This window comes from Festucalex cinctus, chromosome 12 (genome assembly GCF_051991245.1).
Source record: "Festucalex cinctus isolate MCC-2025b chromosome 12, RoL_Fcin_1.0, whole genome shotgun sequence".
In the NCBI taxonomy this organism is placed as follows: Eukaryota; Metazoa; Chordata; class Actinopteri; order Syngnathiformes; family Syngnathidae; genus Festucalex; species Festucalex cinctus.
In genome coordinates this window covers 21,700,241-21,719,891 of record NC_135422.1, presented here as the reverse complement: position 1 = coordinate 21,719,891, position 19,651 = coordinate 21,700,241, and the positions used below count along the sequence as shown (strand labels likewise).

The 19,651-nt window shown below is 39.2% G+C and overlaps 1 protein-coding gene across 2 annotated transcripts in view; it reads right to left on the bottom strand.

Annotated features, from left to right (window-relative positions):
• The window catches only part of lrfn5a (leucine rich repeat and fibronectin type III domain containing 5a), a 159,512-nt gene that overhangs the window by 26,155 nt on the left and 113,706 nt on the right, over positions 1–19,651 (bottom strand). For both annotated transcript variants that reach the window (XM_077539419.1, XM_077539418.1), the window contains 6 exons: positions 14,186–14,408; positions 11,860–11,988; positions 11,602–11,782; positions 11,226–11,381; positions 8,546–8,805; positions 5,097–5,564 (listed from right to left, as the gene is read on the bottom strand). In XM_077539419.1, coding sequence (XP_077395545.1) covers positions 5,097–5,564; positions 8,546–8,805; positions 11,226–11,381; positions 11,602–11,782; positions 11,860–11,988; positions 14,186–14,382 — 1,391 coding nt within the window. In that variant the 5' untranslated portion in view covers positions 14,383–14,408. The remainder of the gene's footprint in view (positions 1–5,096; positions 5,565–8,545; positions 8,806–11,225; positions 11,382–11,601; positions 11,783–11,859; positions 11,989–14,185; positions 14,409–19,651) is intronic.

Genomic DNA, 19,651 nt, shown 5'->3' with positions numbered 1-19,651 from the left:
GAATGGATGGATGGGTATTGTTATCTCGGGATGTTCGATACCGATACATTACGCAACTCTTCAGTACTCACCGATACCCTTAGTATTTTTCATCCATCCATCCATTTTCTTGACCGCTTATATATGGGGTGTATGTGGATGTTCACTACATTTCATCTAAGCTAGAACCTTGATTTTTATTTTTATTAATGCAGTGTTTGTTTGCTTTTCTTGAAGCCTCCTGTTACTCTCTTAGTTTCCTAATCTTTTATCTTTGAGTGAGTTATATTTTTTCCCATGTAGGTTACCTTTTAATGGGGACGACTGAGAAAACTCATAAGAGTGATTTAACATGCGGGGTACACCCTGGACTGGTTGTCAGCCAATCTCAGGGCACACAGAGACGAACAACCATCCACATTCACAAGCACACCTAGACAATTCGGAGCGCCCAATTAACCTGCCATGCATGTCTTTGGAATGTGGGAGGAGACCGGAGTCCCCGGAGAAGACCCACCCAGCCACGGGGAGAACATGCAAACTCCACCCAGGAAGGCCGGAGCCTGGATTCGAACCTGAGTCCTCAGAACTGAGAGGCGGACGTGCTAACCACTCAACCGCCGTGCCGCCCCCATTAGTACTTTTGATGTATAAAATTAAAAACAAAAGACAAATAATTATTAAAAGAATTACCTATATATCCCAATATAGCAAATTACCTTAAAATTTCATGACGTTAATGGCAATTCTATTTTTTTCAATTTGTTCATAAAAGACATTTTGTAATAGATCGCACAATAAAATGAATTTAAAAAAATAGATAAACGTGAAATGCAAATAATTAAATTCAATATAACTAAGTAATTTAGGACTATCTACCATTTAGATAGAGTTGCGGCAACACACGTTTGTCACTGTTTAATTCAAATGTGGCGTTTCAGTCTGACCACTGGGTGGCACTCATGTAACGGCGTACGCAGAGCCGTATATAAAGAGAGTCTAGCCAACTGACAACATGGACGCCATGTTGTTTCACTCGGCCACAGGAGGGGGCGTGCGCTCAAGCGTGTAGCGCATGAGCATGCCTATCGTTTTGCACGCAAAATAACATAACCAGTATTGATGCCCTTTGAGTGTACCGATAACTTGAAAATGATGTTTTGCTCCAAGGGGCTTGCCATTGTCGAGTGACGGCAGATCAAGGCAATCGTTTTTTGTTTTTTTTTGTATGTTTGTTTTTCCAACTTCGCAACTTGGCGTTCCATGCTCACTTCCTGGTATGAACTCGGAAAAGTATGACTTCCCACTTTCCTCGAATGCAGCATATCGACGCCTTCTTAAAATAATCTCCTAAATCAGGGTTGACCAATTCCGTTCCTCGAGGTCCGGAGTTCTGCAGGTTTTAGACGTTTCCGTCTACCAACACACCTGATACTAAAGATAAGGATCATTATGAGGCATGCTGATGATCTCATTATATGAACCAGGTGTGCTAGTGGGCAGAAACATCTAAAACCTGCAGGACTCCAGACCTCGAGGAACGGAATCGGTGAACCCATTGTTGAATCATTTTTCTAGATTTTTCAGGAAACACAAAAAAATGTAACCATTTGCATCGTGAGGAGATGATTTAAGCAAAACAAATATTTTTTTGCAAAAAAAATGACTGAGGCAATCATTTTAAGAGGGTGACGATATGGCAAGCCAATGTGTTGGTGACTAGTTTCAAGCAAAGCCACTGAGAAATTATGGACTGGATCTCCAGTAAATAAGGACATTCTCTATTTGATCAAGTGTAATGGATTGAATAACGACACACAACAAATGTTCTTGACCTTGTACTATGAAGTGAAGGATGCATGTAAATATATCATTCCATTCAAGTGAATAATGATAACCCATCCTTCACATTCTTGACCTTTTAACTGCTTTTAGTCGGATCTTTGTGCGACCCAGACGCTCATACAGGCTTGCACCACCGCATGCAAGGTTGCCCCCTTCCTTGAAAATGCCACCAGTCACTACTGCTGTTACTTATTTCCTGTCCACATAATCCTTCCAATTTCCCCCTGCATTTTAACCTGTGTTTTCACCTTATGCCCTCCTTCCCATTCTTTTCCCTATCTGCTCTGTGTTTAATGGAAAGGCAGAATCAATGCGCTTGACTTTGTTTTGCCAACCGGGGTGTTAAAAGAAAATCAATCTGCTTTCTGAAGAAAAGAGAGTACAATAACAGAGATATGCAAATGACTTCAGTGTTTCATGTTGAGAAGGGCTATCAGGGAGAAAAGCGGTTGGAAAAGACAGCCATTCACTGGAATGCCCGATTCAAGCCCAAATTCAAGTCAGCTGACTCAGTTTTGAATTGGGGCTGATTTAGAGGTTCCTCTGTTGTCATGCATTGTACAAGAGGGGATACATGGTGGTACTTGTAGGTAACACGCTAACGTCAAGACTTTTTCCTTCACTGGTGTTGAGTGAATAAGTGTACTGGTCAAAATTGTTGGTGGTGGAGTGGGGGGTTTGCTGTGCTGCCAAATACCACACTTTTCAGATCAACTACGAGTACTTTATCAGCAACACCGAATATGGATATTTCATAATGCCATTACATCTTGAAATGGTGACCAAAATGTCCTTTATTTATTATAACAACAATACTACTACTACTACTACTACTACTACTACTACTACTACTAATAATAATAATAATGATAATGATGTTCATTGACCTGCGATTGGCTGGCAACCAGTTCAGGGTGTACCCTGCCTACTGCCCAAAGCCAGCTGGGATAGGCTCCAGCACCCCCGTGACCCTTGTGAGGAATAAGCGGCCAAGAAAATGGATGGATGGATGGATGGATGGATGGATGGATTATTGTAATGGTGCTCCATACTAGTGTCATTTCAAACAAAACAAAATGATCATTGCACCAGTGTGATCGTACGGTGTGAGTTAACTGAAGCATTCCAATACAAATGTTAATTTCTGGATTAATTTGCTTTATAAAACTGCACTGTAAGAAAAGAATGTGTTTGGTTTTGTTTACAAGGTCTCCCTGAATGCACCTCACGCAGCCGTTACGTGACTGCTACTAATGAATGGTGACTACGCTGAACTGCAAGCCAGAATTAATTACACGGCCAAAGAGATGAAAAATAACAACGTAGAAACAAAATACAACGAAACTGACACTGTTTACTGCAACACAGTTTCATCTCTACAATACACAAAGTAGCTCAATGCTGGAAAAGTGTCTTTCCGTCTGCAAAATGTCACTTTAAAGCTGTCACAGACAGCAGTCTGGGCTCATAACAATGTTATGAGCATATTATTCAGTAAAGTTCACAACACAAACAGAATATTAACACCTAAATTTCATCTATCCATCAAAAAATAAGCAAACATGTGACTCACTAACTACGCATGCAGAGCTGAGGCTCAAAACTTGGTGCTTCTTATGAAGGTGGTCACTCGTCACAGACTGGGCAAAGTTTGTTCTCAATTTTGCAAAGCAGAATTTGCTGTCACCTAAAAGTGTTGTCATGGGTGACCTTACCTCCATATGGGTAATATGGTAGTAATTTGAGCATTTTTACTAGTACTGATACCGTTTAGATTGGGGAATCGCTTGCACACACTTGTCTGTTCGGAATCGTGTTGTTTATTTACATCTGTGTTTTCCTCCCTTCTAGGTATGGACGCAGGTGATGTCACTTTTTTTTTTTTTTTTTTTTCATGAGCATCGGGCATTGAGAGTTATATGTGTGGCTATGTCATTTAAAGCTTATGTACCAAACTGCACAATGAAGACAAGATGCCCACACATTGACAGCAACCAATCAGAGGATAGCCACTTTCCATATCAAATTAAGGACAACTGAGACCCAGTCAGAGCAAAGCTTATTTACATATTGAATATTAATGAGAAACCAGTTCAAAATCACAATCATTACTGACCAACGGAAATAGCTTGAAAAAAGGCATCCTGCTCATTTCCAACCCAATTTCCAAACCCGATAAAAATATATCACAGATTATAAAAGAATGGGGGGAACACAGGTGCCTTTCATTTGACAAGACTTTGCAGTAGGCTGATAGATATGTTACTGACACTGTGACAATAACAACATACAGTAGAAGCTGTTATTTCATGAGTTAAATGAATCACTTCAAGTATTATATTTAACTGTCACAGAAATATGTGCCAGTAATCTAAGCATACATACAAACAGTTGCACGGATATTGCTATGCTCATAAAAAATATTACTTTACATATAAATAACATTGACATTGTCACTGATATTAGCATAACACTTAATATTCAATCTCACTGCGCTTCTATTTCATGCTGATGTGCACAGCTGAAGTATGTATTAGGATTAGTGTTGCTATGAAAGGCAGATAATACTTGCAGATCTCCCAACAAATATTCTTTGTGCAAAATAATTCTATCCTACCATTTCACAAGAGTAAACATTTTGCTCAAATACCAATCATTCCAGTGAGCTTGATTTAATGTCGGTAATCCTGTGAAAACATGAGAAGAAAACAGCTTCCCTGTCATCGGCTATCTTGGGGTGTTCAGATTGAGGTCACTTGGGTTTATGGATGCTTTCCTTTATATCTGTCAAAAAGTTGCCCATCCAATTGTGGACTGATAAATCAAATGATGTTCATGTAGTATTTGCATGGATATTTTGGGAATGGACAGCAGGTAAAAAAAATTGCATTGAACACACACCTGTTCAGTTGTAGAACACTGCCTGTAATTACCTATCCTGATTATTGCAATTGTTTGAACCTTGTTTCCAGTGTTTGTAGTTACACTTTTCATTATTAAATTGGCATACGGAATATAATTACCCTTGGCAAGCCCATGTAGCAGAGCTATCAGCTCTTGTTTTGCCATATTCCAAAACCCGCTATCAACCCCCCTGGTCATTAAATTTGCATGTATTCCACTGTAATGCGATCTATACAATTCAGGCATGTCATTCGCAACCTTCCCCTTGCCCGGATCATTAGGCGGTATTAAGTTGCTGTTGTATAATCACTTTAACTTCATTGTGTTTTATTTATTTAGTATGGATGTAATGCTTCTGTCAGACTTACCGATAGACAAGTGAATCGTCTTGGCTCCCATTGTACTGGATCTGGAACATCCGAATACCTGGAATATTCCTCTGGAAGTTAAATTTGATGAGTGCGGTTGACGATGTCGCCTCAGCGCTCACCACCCTCTTTTCGACCCCACCCTTCACATCGCCGGTCACGTTGCTTCCATTGTTTCCACTCCGCGTGGATGTGGAAATGTCAGACGATCCTGGGTCAGGCTCCTGGATGTTGTTGGTGTTGTTGGCGATGTGCGGGAGTTTAATGATAACCAATGCAACAGTTTGGTGGGCTTCACCAGCGGGGTTGGAGGAGATGCAGGTGAAAGAGCCTGTGTCTTTTACAGTACTGATGAGGATATCCAGACTTCCGTTGGTGTAGACCAGTGTTCTGGAGGAGTTTGAAACGAGTTTGCCATCGGGAGATATCCAGTGTATTGCTGGCTCTGGGTCACCTCTGGCCTTACATCTATTGAGGAGTGGAAATATAATCAGTCAACAAAATGCACATTTCTGAAAGCAGTGGTGTCCAAACTGTGGCCCAGGGGGCTTTGTGGCCCGACATTCTTTTTTTTTTTTGGCCTGTGGCATATTCTAAACCCAACGAGTGGCCAAGTTCGGACCTCGAGAGCCGCGATCGAGCCAGTTCCCAAGTTTCTCTTCACTGATTCATCATCAGGATCGTTTATCAGTCTTCTGCAAAGCTTACTGAGGAGCTGATCATTCGATTCAACTGCGCTGAAGGAGGGAGACGTGGAGAACAGTAGGGGTGTGCCCAAAAAAATCGATACGGCAATATATCGTTGCAGGCCTCATTACAATACACGTATCGATACGCAGGCGTCAGAATCGATATTGCTCTTTATCTTTAAATAGGCAGTTAATGTTTGCCTTTGCAGATTGCATTGTACCTAAAAAATAAAAACCAGCAGCGTCTTTGAAGTTAATTGCCTTCAATTAATGCAAAAATACCTCACCGGTGATTGGACACTGTGTCTTGGCTAAGAAAAATTAAAGCAGAGGAAGAATATCAACATTTATTTACTTATAAACTTAACATGGCACACGTGTCATAATGTACCAATTTTCGTATATTTTGTTTAAAAAAACAAAATTGAATGTGTTACATGAAAATAATGCTGTTTTTATTTCCGCAAATATTTTTAAATAAGCACATTTTAGAGCTGTAATTTTAATACTTTGATATTTTTGCTCATGCCTATTAGTACATTTTCTCGGTGTGTCTGTGAAAACTGCTCCTTGCTCTGCAGTGCGTACACATTTAGACCAGGCATGCCGCTTGGTGGTAAACCAGAAGAGCTACTCACAAAAAGGTTTTTGTCAACCAGCATAATAAACATATCCTTTAGGTATACATATGACTGTTATTATAAAATGCAAGTAAATTAATGTAAAACATCGGGATACGTATCGCCTTTAAGATGTATGTATCGCGATACGTATCGTACTGTGACCCCTGTATCGTGATACGTATCGTATCGTGAGGTTGGCGACAATACCCAGCCCTAGAGAACAGGCTGGATAGCGGCTCTCGAGGACCCAATTTGGCCACCACTGTTCTAAACATAATACCTACTTCTAATACTATATGCTGAAGAGCTTTTCTAAATATGCAAAGACACAAATTAACCATTTACAGTTAAACAAGCACCAACATTTCTCTTCATTACACCGTGGCGAGTAAAGGTTATTCTTACAAGCAAAACTGGTTTCCTCCAGTTTCTGCTCTCTGTCAAGGTCCAAATTGTGAAAATATCACATGAATGATTACCGAGTAACTGCTACAAAAATGGTCTGCTTGCAACACTGCTCCTGTTTTTATGATTGTATAGATGGGATTCCGATGCCGTTCAGTGCAGGGGCTCATATTTTCTGGTGGGTGACAGGGTCTCAACCACCCCAAAATCTAGCAAAATCCTGATAGAAAGCTGTTCAGGTAGCAGTTTTGAGAAAAAAAAAGGGGGGCGGGGGGTACTATCATATATACCATATACAATTGCTTGGCTGACTGATTTTGGTGTGTTTGATAAATAAAAAAAAAATTAAAATCCAAGTATCTCTTGCATCCTTCGATTCTTCTGGTTGTGGACCCTCGTAGGAACACGTTTGCACCCCCTGGTTTAAAGTGTTACATAATTTTATAAGTATATCATTGATTTTGCTACTATACTACAAAATTGAGATATATAAACATTGCTTAGACAGAATTCACACGGCGAACATGCAAATGATAGACAACTTCACAAAAGGGGTAATAAATAAAACTCATTAATTCCTGCCACTTCTCCTTAAAATGTTAATAGTTATTTATCTACCGCACCATTTTATATATTCATCTTATATACACAGACGTGTACATATATTCATATATTTACCTGATTTACATAAATACAAGTACACACTTACACACAAATACTGTATATTCTTTCATTATAACTCATATTTGTGCTGATAAAATACATAAAAATATTAATACTTTACATTAAAGAAGATATACATACAAACACAATAAACAGATGGTGACTGTCAGAAACCATCATTTCTGTATCTTGCGAAAAACATTTGATATCTTTGAATTGGTTTGTTTGAACATTTCTTGTATTCCTCCCTCAACTTATTCCACAGCTTGACACCTCGCACAGATCAACTCAAACTTTTCCAAGTAGTATAGTACTCACTGAATTTTGAAATGAAATCTACCTCATAACTTATAACCCCTTCTGATACATTGAATAATATCGTAATATTATCTGGTAGGCCTTTGAATAGGAAGTAAATCTGATTCATCTCAAAATACTGAAACATTTTAACCAGCTTTGAAAGTAGCGAAAAGATTAAATCTCTAATGATGTTTGGATTACTTAAACAAACACATACTTTAAAAGCTTACATTGTATTTGTTTCTCCTGGTTGGTTTGTCACCTTATGATGGAGGGGTTTGTGTGTTACAGTAACGGTAGGAGCTAAGTTCTCGGGGGCTTTATGCCTCTGTTAGGGGTCACCCAGGGCAAACAATTCAAAGGTGAGGACTCGACCAAACAAACAAAACCGAAATTGGACCATGTTTCCCTCACAGGTCACCATCTGGAGCCGACCTGCAGGTGGTGCTCGATGGCGAGCGACTCATGCTTGCAGCTGCACCTACTGCGGCCAGGGCGAGTTCAGCCAGAAGAGGCAACGTGAGTCCCCCCTTCCGGACATGTGCTCGACTAGAACTTGACTGGACTAGGAACTAGATATAGTTGGGCTTTGCATACTGTATCCTTTCCCACATTGATGCTGAATTTGTTTTAGCATGTTACTAAATTAAGAACGTCAAAGTACCCTTCCCCTTTCTTCAATTTTTCAGCATGCGGTCCTTGGAAGAAAAAGTTAGGACACCCCAAATTTAGAGGCACTTAAAGGACAATGATAGTTAGTATTAGATACCTGAGTGACACTCTTTGTCCTTCGAGGACCCTCATCTCATTGGAGTATCTGGTTATGAGCGGCGGCTCACACAGGAACTCTTCCTCAGGAATGGACCAAAAGTATCGTCCAGAAAGGTGCTGAGGTGAGGCGCATGTCTCCAAGTCATCCTCTCGGTTAAGCCTTCGCAGCCAAAGTAGCTCACAGTTACAATGCAGTGGGTTTCCACCAAATGACAGTGCAAAGGTTGAAGAGCTCAGGATCCCAGATGTGGCCAAAACCTACAATGGAGTTTCAAAAAGTTTCTTTTTTTTTATTCAAAAAACAAATGTTGCAATTAAATAAGACTTACATTTACAACTAATTGTGTTTTATTTACCGAAAAATCCTGTGAATAAGATGTATATATATATTTTTTTAATCCATAAAATATCCAAAATGTTCCCAGAGTATTATACATGTATTCATAATAAGGCTGGGAATAAAAGTCGACCGACTCGGTTGGGTCGGCCACATAAATTGGTCGAAGCAAAAATGCATGTGTCAAAGCTACTTTAATAATTTTTTTAAAATATATTTGCGGCACCTGGACGTTGCCGGGAGGCCCCGAACCAATATTTTGTGTTCCACACGAACACTTATTGCTGACGGACTCCGATTTACTACTAACTTAACATGCTTCTTAGGGTTTGTTTGTGGTCTCTTAGACTGACAAGGGAGAAAAATAACATCGCTACATGTGTTTTGTTTGTAACAAAACAATCTGCGTCAAAATCGCTAAATAAATAAGAGCTTAAATGAATTTATTGCCGCTGGCCAGACACACAAGATGGCGGGTGGCCCTATGTGCATCAGTAACAGGAAGACCATATACTACTGTTAAACATAGAGCAGGACTTTTCTGGATACGGCGACTTCAGCCGAGTTGTGTTTTGTTTGTTTTCTATGGCAAGGCAAATCAGCATTTACCATAAGTAAGGACTATTATACTACAGACAAAAGGGAGGTTGCACGGACGCTGGCAGTAGAAACAAACTCACTTCGGACATTTATGGATTTGAATGGGATGAAACCAGGGTGACGGCACAGGATCTTGGACCATAATGCAAGTTATTTGAAAAACCTTTATGTGCACGTGTGCAGTAGCGTTAGTATGCTGCATCAATGGCCATTGTAGGCTTTGACAACTCAATATGATTGAACAAGAATAGCGAATACGTCAGGCTTAGTAAACATATGATGAAGATGAAGCACTATTTAAGTGCATTAATATTGTGATTAAATTGGATTTTTCATTATGTTGTACTATAAAGTGATTTTCAGGAAAAGTACAATAAGTAAGTGATTTGAGTTTTAAAATCGCGATCAGCATTCGTCCTGAATAATCGTTTAGCAAAGACTAAGTTTGTTGGTGTTTGAACAATGAAGAACAATGAGTATTTATATTATTTTATATATAATTCAACTTAGCTTCAACCTTAGTGGACATTATTAAAAAAAATAAAATAAAAAATTCGGATTAGTCGGTTAATTGATGGAATAATTGATAGGTGACTCGATTTTTATTTTATTTTTTAAAGTTGTGAGTACTAATTCATAATACATTTTTTTAAAGCACATTTTATTGACTTTTATTAGTACCTAGTTGGAAAAAAAAGTATTTTCATCTTTCATTCCAACATATTGCAATATAAAGTACCTAAAAAAAATTAATAAATAAAAATGCTTGGGTGTGCACCGTGGGCAAGACTAGTCAATCCAGCAGTAGCAACAATTGTTAATGCTATCCTTGACTGAGCACACAGACAACAACGTGGCGAGGCCAACTTCCAAATAAAATCTTTCCAAATGCAGTAGTAAACTGACACAAGTGCCTTGGAAGGCTTTTATTATGAAGCTGTTCCCGGTTGTCCCGGTTGTGTTTCGCGGCATGACAGATGACTTCATGAGTCACTTACTTGGGGCATTTCACAAATTGTTGCCACCGACGTCAACAACACAAACAAACAAAAGAATTACGCTGACATTGTTTTATATGGTGTCTGTTACCGTCGTTTAGCAGCGGCTCTAGCGTTAGCGGCTAGCACCGTTAGCAGCTAGCGTATAAGCAACTGCCCCATATATACTGGCGGGAGCCGTCGGATTACTTTTTAAAGGCAGTTTAATAGACGGAACTTGAGCCAATTAAAAGAAACGGATGTCATTTTCTGAGTCATCAGCCCAGAATTACTCAGCAACAATGAAAATATCTTTGGCACTTGTTAAAGGATGCCAGCAAATCAGGGGACTGCATTATACAACAGGCCGGGGGATGTCATTGCTCAGGCTCTGGGATAGATTGTTCATCTCCCAACTCAGAGGTTGAGCTCCGACCCATGCACTCCGACCCTGTTGAGGTGTCCTTGAGCAAGATACTAAACCCCCCCTTGATGCTGCATCACCAGTATGTGAATAAGGAAACAGTGTTAAAGCGTTTTGACTACCTTGCAGCTGGGAAAGCGCTATACAGGTGAAAAACCCATTATCTCCCATTTACCCGATAGAAAAAAAAAAATATTTTTTTTTGAAAGGGTGATTTGGGGGAGGGGGATATACTGGGTTGTGTGTTATTCACAGGATTTTATGGTAAATTCTGTTTCATCCGAGTAAATACGTTTGAAGTGATACATGCTATTAATGCAGAAGCCTTTGATTAAGCTACCTGTGCTCGCTGAAAGAGAGGGTCCGGTGGGAGCTTTTGGAGTTTATTTGAGGTGACGTCCAGCCGGTTGAGTTTCTGTAGCAATGAAAATGTTCCCTCTGGAATAAAGTCCAACATGTTGTGGTCCAAACTTAGCGTATGGAGGCTTGTCATTTTCTGTTGGGGAGAGACGTATAAACTATTTAATTTTGTGGGGGATGCATTTTAAATTTCATATAGTGTTTTTGCAACGAGAGCACATTAGGGGAGAAACAAAAGAGGAAAAAAAGGGTTAAAAATAACAATAAATAACAAATTCAAACGTGTCAGAATGTTTGTCATTTCTCATATTCAACAAAAAATGCCAACATAAATTGTACTCAGCTAACACTTTTACCTGAATGGCCTCCCACGGAATGGAATCTAGGTTATTGTAACTGAGATCCAGTTCTTCCAGTGCCAGCAGGTCATTGAATGCTCCCTGGTGGATGAGTACCAGCTGGTTGTTGTTCAGAATCAGGTGGTGGAGCTTAGACATCCCACTGAATGTGTCATTGCCTATCCTTGTCAGCCGATTACTGGAATATAATCACAGAGAGGCCACTAATGAGCAACTTTCCAGCCTGCAGCATTCAAGTAACAAGAGAAGTTTTACCTGTTGAGATGCAGGGCTCTGAGGTTCTCAAGATCAGTGAAGGCATGAGGTGTGATGTAGGAGATGGTATTTCTGGATAACGTCAGGTCCACAAGACGGGTCATGTTTGCAAAGTCTTTCCTCTTCACACTGAGACAGAAACATGCTGCATTAAATGACATCATCATTATTAATGCGAGCATTTCTGACACAGAATTTCATACTTACTGGCAAAATGGCAACATAAACTTCAAACATAAGATTTGGAAGTGATGCTATAGATTATTATCAAAGAAACACTTGTTGAAAATAACTTTTTGGCAGGCTATTTGTAGACTTCAACAGTGAAAATCTTCCCTGTATTCCGTTTACTATCTGTTTTTCATTCAGTATGTATGAGTTCTGCAAAATCTATACAAGGTTAGTTTTAAACTACTGCATCAGGACAAAATGACACTGTTCTTCTTTAATATACAAAAATCAATAGATTTACACTGGCGTAAGCACTTTGCACTCTGTGCACTTTGCTTCTTGCAGAAAATATGCTTGAACAGAGGTAAAACAGAAGCAGGGTAAATTTGGCGGCACTTCTACTGCAGATGTGCATTTAATTCTTCACTGTCCATTTACATGTATTTTCAATTAACAAATTAATCAGAATCCATATGGTTTGTATTTACTGAATCCCTGTAACTGCCGGTTTTTGCTTGACCAAAATGAACCAAAACAACAATATAACTGTCATCATTGGGAAATGGGAACAGGTAAGTAAACAATATTGAATATATAACAATTTGAACTTTTAAGCGTTTGTGGACTGACTTTCTGCTTCTAACCGAAGTTGATGTCTACTCATTTAGTTCAATAGAAGTAGTAGACAACAAGATCTTTTAATCACAATCACAGTTCAGGCTTCCTTGTTTTGTTTTGTTTTTTCCTCCAAGGAACTGAATGTGGCTGATCATTGGATTTGATTTTCTTTGCCTTGCTTTGAGCCTAATGAGCCTGTCTCTAAGTCAGATTGTTTTCACATGCTCTAGTTGGCCCTATGTTTAAGTATACCTGTCTACGACATACTTTAACAGTGACTACTATGTAGTTAAAAACACAACTTGCATATTATAATCAAAAACGTGAGTATCAGATGGACACATATTCAGATGCTTTGCTGCTAAACATCTAACTTGGCTCTTTATATTTCGCGTAAACATGTTTTCAATTACCGTATTTTCCGCACTATAAGGCGCACATAAAAGCCTTCGATTTTTTCAAAAGCTAACCATGCGCCTTATAATCCAGTGTGCCTTATATATGGATCAATATTGAGCCGCAACAGGTCTCGCTGTCAAGACGCTATCTGTGACCCTTACGGATCGGTGACGCGCATGCGCAGAAGATCCCGTCATCTTGGATCACTAGCTAATACTAATACTTTACCTCGGAGAAAATAATAAAACAGCTGTTTATTCATTTTGGGAGTGAATGGAGTTGTCAGAAAGCTGGTTTGTAATCTATTAATAAAGTTTGACTGACCTATCTGACTGTTTTGTTGACATTCCCTTTAGCACAGCACCATCTAATGGATGCATAACGTAACCCCAGCCTCTACTGTAGCGCCTTATATATGGAAAAATTTGTAAAATATGTCATTCATTGAAGGTGCGCCTTATAATGCGTTGCGCCTTATAGTGCGGTGCACCTTATATATGGAAAAAGTTTGAAAATACGTCATACATTGAAGGCCTTATAATGAGGTGCGCCATATAGTGCGGAAAATACAGTAACTATATTTGATAAACATTAACATGGAAAACTTTTGTTTGCTACCATTTTTCATGAGATTAACTCCAACATGTATTTCTTTTATGTATGCAAAAGGTGTATTTGTTTCTCTCAAATATTATTTACAAATCTGTCTAAATCTGTGTTATTGAGCAATTCTATTGTGCCTGCTACATGATGGCAACTAGACAGCGCAAATTTTGTGCAGGTGTGTCTTTTGGTCGTCGACGTAGTCACAACTAGCCGTCTAATCTTGACAGCCCTAGTTCAGAACATCAGTCCGTATCCCGGGTGACCACCATTTACCTCACACGGTGCAATTGTAATATAATGTTTACTTTTCTCTGCTTTTGTGTTTTGGATCTTATAATATAAATACTCTGTTTCTTCTGGATGCCAGGAAATAAAATCCAAAATGCAAGTGAACAATATTTGATGATGGTCTGAGGTCATTCTTAGTGCTCGTATTCATCATGCATTGCAATTTAATGACAAAGTAAGACAGGTGTGAGTAGCTACAGTAATCAGTCAGGTTCAAAGGAATTTGGAGTCTTGTGACATTTACCTGGTGACAAAGTTGTCAGCCAGTCGCAGTTCTACTGTATGCCTGTCGATGTTCGGAGGAACAAAGAGTAGACCTTTCTTGGCACAGAGCGTTGCCAGGTTGGGTGACAGGATCTGACAAAAGCAACGCTTCGGGCAGATCTGTGCGCGAACTGCCATGGCAACTGCTAGCATCACGTACAGCAACAGCCTCTCCATGGTCACTGCCCGTCTCAGCTGGACACCTGAAGGATAAAAGTGACAGAGAGCGAGAGAGATATTTATGACGTATGGCTGATCTCTGATCATGAAATATAAGTTCACAGTGTATAGTTTCAAACTTGTCCCACTTGGTGGCTGTCAGACAAAAAAACAAAAAAAAAACAACTAGGTTGTGTTCAGCAGTTACTTTGTGCAGTTTTAAGCCTGGCAGGATTATGACTGCTTACTCAACCGAATGAGATCCAATACAAGAGCTGTACAAAACATGCCTTTAGCAAGATAATGCTCAGTTTTGGTTGATGCTTGTCAGGGGGGATTTATTTAACATAAGTAAACTAAATGGGGGTGGCAATAGTTCAAATTATAAAGATTTGGGCTTTTGAACCAGAGGGTGCGAGAACAATAAAGCATCAATGTGGGCAGGGTGATGGCTCACTCGCTGTTGCGTGACGGTATTTCAAACCAGACAAGCTCAGCATCCTTTGTATGCAGTGAAAACGTATCTCGATGGCATTTCGAAGCTGCCACTGTAGGCATTACAAAAATTCTGTGGTGCGTCATAAACACAATTTCTGATGATTATTTGTCTGTAAAAGAAGAAATGAACAGCGTCTTTTGTATGCCAAAGGAACGTGCATCTCGACGGCTTTCTACAACACTTTTTCTTTTGAAACTACCACTCTAGTTCATATCTACAAGCATTTCCAAAATAACATGTTGAGTTAGAATCATATTTTCTGTTGACATTTTTTTGCCATTGTTTCAGATTAGATACCAGTTGGAGCTAATTTGCATCAAACCTAAATTTATAACTATTTTATGTGCTAAACAGAAAATAACACTCTGCTTAATTTAGCATCTATTTGAAAGTAGCCCCCCCAAACACACACGCGCACACACATTTATTATTTGTTCGTATCAGGCATCAAGGGGTTTTAATCAGTGCACTTTCATGGAGGACTACAGAAATCAGAGAATATTTACTGGTTAGGAGTTGAAATTCCGAGCATTTTTGAAAAAACCCCCCCCCAAAAAACCAAAGCATTCATCAATTATTGATTAATTACTCGATTTTTGCACGCACCTCTAATATATACATATATACATATATATATATATATATATATATATATATATATATATATATATATATATATATATATATATATATATATATATATATATTAGGGGTGTTAAAAAATCGTGATAGTACAGCGCTCAATTCTCGGATCAATTCAATAGGCAGCCGAATTGATTTTTTAACATCCATTTTTGAAATCTTACAGTGTACATGTACAAGTTTACTTCATGGTATTTTCTAAATTTGAGTAAAAAAAATCGACTTGTAAATTCATATCGGGATTAATCGTATCGAATCGAATCGTGACCTATGAATCGTGATATGGATCGAATTGTCAGATACTAGGCAATTCACACCCCTAATGTATATATATATATATATATATATATATATATATATATATATATATATATATACATACATACATACATACATATATACATGTTAATTGAAAACATAAATAAATAAATAAATAAATAAATAAATACAATTGTTTTCTACTTCTAATGGGGTGAGTGTTGTTCATATGCTGTAGACGCCCTTCACTGCCTCCTATTGCCTGGGAGAATATCGACCACAGCGGGGGAAAGCCGCGCTGTGATGAATGCAGTAAAATGTGTGCTCGCATGCGTTACACGCGTCAAATAAACCCATCAAAAGTGGAGGGGATGGGTCGTGGTCTTCATGAAACTGAGGGGGACACGTCCTCCCCCGTCCCCATCTATCTATCTATCTATCTATCTATCTATCTATCTATCTATCTATCTATCTATCTACCTACCTGTCTGTCTGTCTGTCTGTCTGTCTATCTATCTATGTTTGTGTGTGTGCATGCGTGCTTGATATAAATTGCATAACCTCCATCTTCTATCCACATCTGCCATCATTAGTAAGCATTTGTGCTTGTAGTCAATCAGCACCGGGTAACGGAGAGAGGGAGAGTGCAGCTCGCAAAAGCTAGTGAAAAGCAACCCATTAATGACAACCTTGATCGGGATTTGAAGGACGTGGCAGAACTGGGATTAAAGGGATCACAGTGCACAGGCACAGCCACACAGGCTTACACGTCAGAATAAAAGCCAAATAGGCATTCTATTCAGTGTGAATCCAGCAACAAGGCCCCATCATCACTTGAACTCTCTTTTAGTATGGGCATCTTTAAATATCTGTATTAATTTATTCAGGTCGTACATTCGGCCTTTTGATAATCAATTCACTTGGAGCTTATCAGATCCCGTCAAGTGTCAAGAAAACAAAAAACAAGATGAGATGTTCTATGTATTGTCTACGGATATGATGAATGCAGTATTCAGAAGCACACATATCCTTACTGATTAACTTCGGAGTTAGACAAAAGAAAACGTTAAGTGCAGTTTTGTACAGAAATGGACCTTCTCAATTTCATGCTGTGATGTGTGTCAAATAAGAATTGTATAATAAAACAGCAAATGAGTGTTCGGAAAAGTGCCTTCATAGACACAACCGATAGATAGAAAGCTGTAATAGGGCCAAAAATAAACAGAAATGTAAGTGATTTATTTTTGTATTTCTCTTTCTACTAGAAATAGAAAAAGAAGGCTTTAAATGTAGTGCCTTTTAACGCACATGCTCTTGCACTACAAGCGAATGAGAGCCGGCTCATGACCCTTATGACACGAAAAAAGATATGAGCTCATTAATTACACCGAGCAACGGCTTTAATGAGAGCGAACAAGTAAGCGAGAAAGAGAAATGGGAAGTAAACTAGGGAGAATTAGCAGTGAAAGGAAAAAGAGAGATCAGACAGCCCCCTAATTAAAATGAGCGCCGAGGTGTGAACAGGGATGTAAGGGGGAAGAATCTCATTAACAGGGAACCAGGTAAGTGACGCCTGCGTTGCACTGTTCTGCTAATGTGTAATCCATAAACTATAATACATTGGAGAAGCAACAAGCTCAGTTTCACTTCGTCACACACATCACACAAAATACACTTTACTGACTTTAGCAAGTGGCGGCACGCAGCGTGACTGGGATCAAACAGAATTGTGAATTAACCAAAGGGATTATGTATATGGAAGGAAATGTATGGGGTGTTTGTAGTGGTGCGTAAAATATGATTCTAGTTCACATATGTGCAGGCAGCCTGATCCACTTCTTTGAAAGCCTTTCACAGTGACAGCGCTGTTCTCTGGGGGTCTACCATCAAGTCCGTTTTACTGCTGGCTTGTCTACTGATGGCAGCACAAATGGATTCTCCACATGCTCCATATACTGAAACGGATCTTAGTCTGCATTTCAATCCTATTTGGGGAGAGCAAAAAAAAATAATTCTCAATGGGATAACAGAGAGACTTGGCAGCTAGAAATGGCACTTTGGAAGTACCCATGCAATCCAAATCTTTTGAAGCTCTCTTTAAACCCGTAACTGGAGATCTCTGCAGAGTTTACAAGCTGCCCTGCAGCTTTTTCGCACTTAATGTTCATCTAGTTTTGTTTTGGGGCAACAACAACAATAGATTGCATTTGAAACTGTGTTATACATCAAACTTAAAACACAAGTAAGGGCCAGATCCACCGGTATAATTAGAGCAATCCGGGAGTATGTAATCCACCATACACGTGCAAATAGGGAAATTCAGCACTAACTGCACCTTGAACCAGACGGTGGTTTTTGTGCGTACGTAAATTACCTCATTTGCGTACATTTGGCCCACTTTTATTCAAACGAGACTCATTGATAAACAGCGTCACAAACATCAGCGCTAATATTGACATGCTTAATGGCGCTAATTGTGACAATTTAATCTTTCTCGCAACTGTCACTAAACTGCCGTGTTCTTGGAGCAAATCCATTGCCATGTCTGGTTAATCAGGTGCAAATTTGCTGTCAAACTTGGTGGGCGTGTTTGTGTTTATATGTCATTACAGCAATATCCATCGGACGTTAACAGAGAGCAAGTTGCGGGTGCAGATGTGGAGCAATTTTTGGTCCTGTTAGGGGTCGCAGTGCATTCTTAGTGGATTGAAGAAAAAATAAATAAAAGTCATTGAAGGGTTGAGGAATGAACTCGTGACCTTTAGCTTGGTAGACAGCCAATCTACTCACTGAGCCACGCAGCTCCTGCTGTGTGTCAATTGGAATCTTCGTAATTTTTATTTTTTTTTTGTCTCCTCTTGGAGGGACAAAGCTCATGTGGTAGTGCGGCTGTCTCCCAACCTGAAGGTTGTGAGTTCATTCCGTAACCCTTGAGTGACTTTTTTTTTTTTTTTGAAATTCCTTATTTTACTCTCTTCCAAGTGTAAATATTAGCCTACTCTAAAACTGAGTCAATTTGGTCCCACTCAAAATAGAGTCAAATTTACTCTACAGAATTTACTGTTTAACACGGGTGCAGTTTTGTCTGGGCAAAAGAGGACGTTTGGTAAGGAGAAGACAAAGTACTGAAATAATAAGATCATGTGAAGAATTTACTGTCGGGGAATGAAGATTATTGTATTTCAACTTTGCTAACATCAAGTGTGATCCAATAGTTTAGTGCACGCAGTATGTAGTGCCAGGTACTTGTGCTAAAGTGCATCTCGAGAAGGCAGAGTTGGGAAAACACTTCATGTGTCAAAGTGTTCTCCAACAGTAGCAGAGTGACATGCTTGTTTTGGAGAGTAGCATTATGTATTTCACTTTTTAGTCAAGTGATCCACTCGCATCAACTTTAACCAATTAGAATTTTAGATACAAACTACATGCATGAATATTTTGTCAACTGGAAAAGGGGATGAGAAACTAAATGGGAAAAATGGTACTGAACAGAACTTGTGTATGTTGTAAAAAGTGTGCCAAAAATAGCATTGCCACAATATGAGAGGTGCCCATGTTGGCCCACTGTCACTGTAGTAGCTGAGATTGCCGAATGAACTTCAAAAACACAACAACAGAGATGTTTCCGTTAGATCGCAGATTGAGGCCACTAAACCAACACACTTTCCTTCCTGTTCTTTTCTTTCCACTCACTGGCTTTATTTCCCTGTGTCTGCTAGAATACACCTTATGGTTAAGCTAATGACTTTACCCATTTGAACAACAGGGGTCAGCAGCTGCTTAAATGCATCACAATTACTCTTTATTTAATTACTGAGCTTGCATGAGCAAGCTACACACATGAACACACAATCAGCCACCAGTGTCAACACACACGATAATCATGGC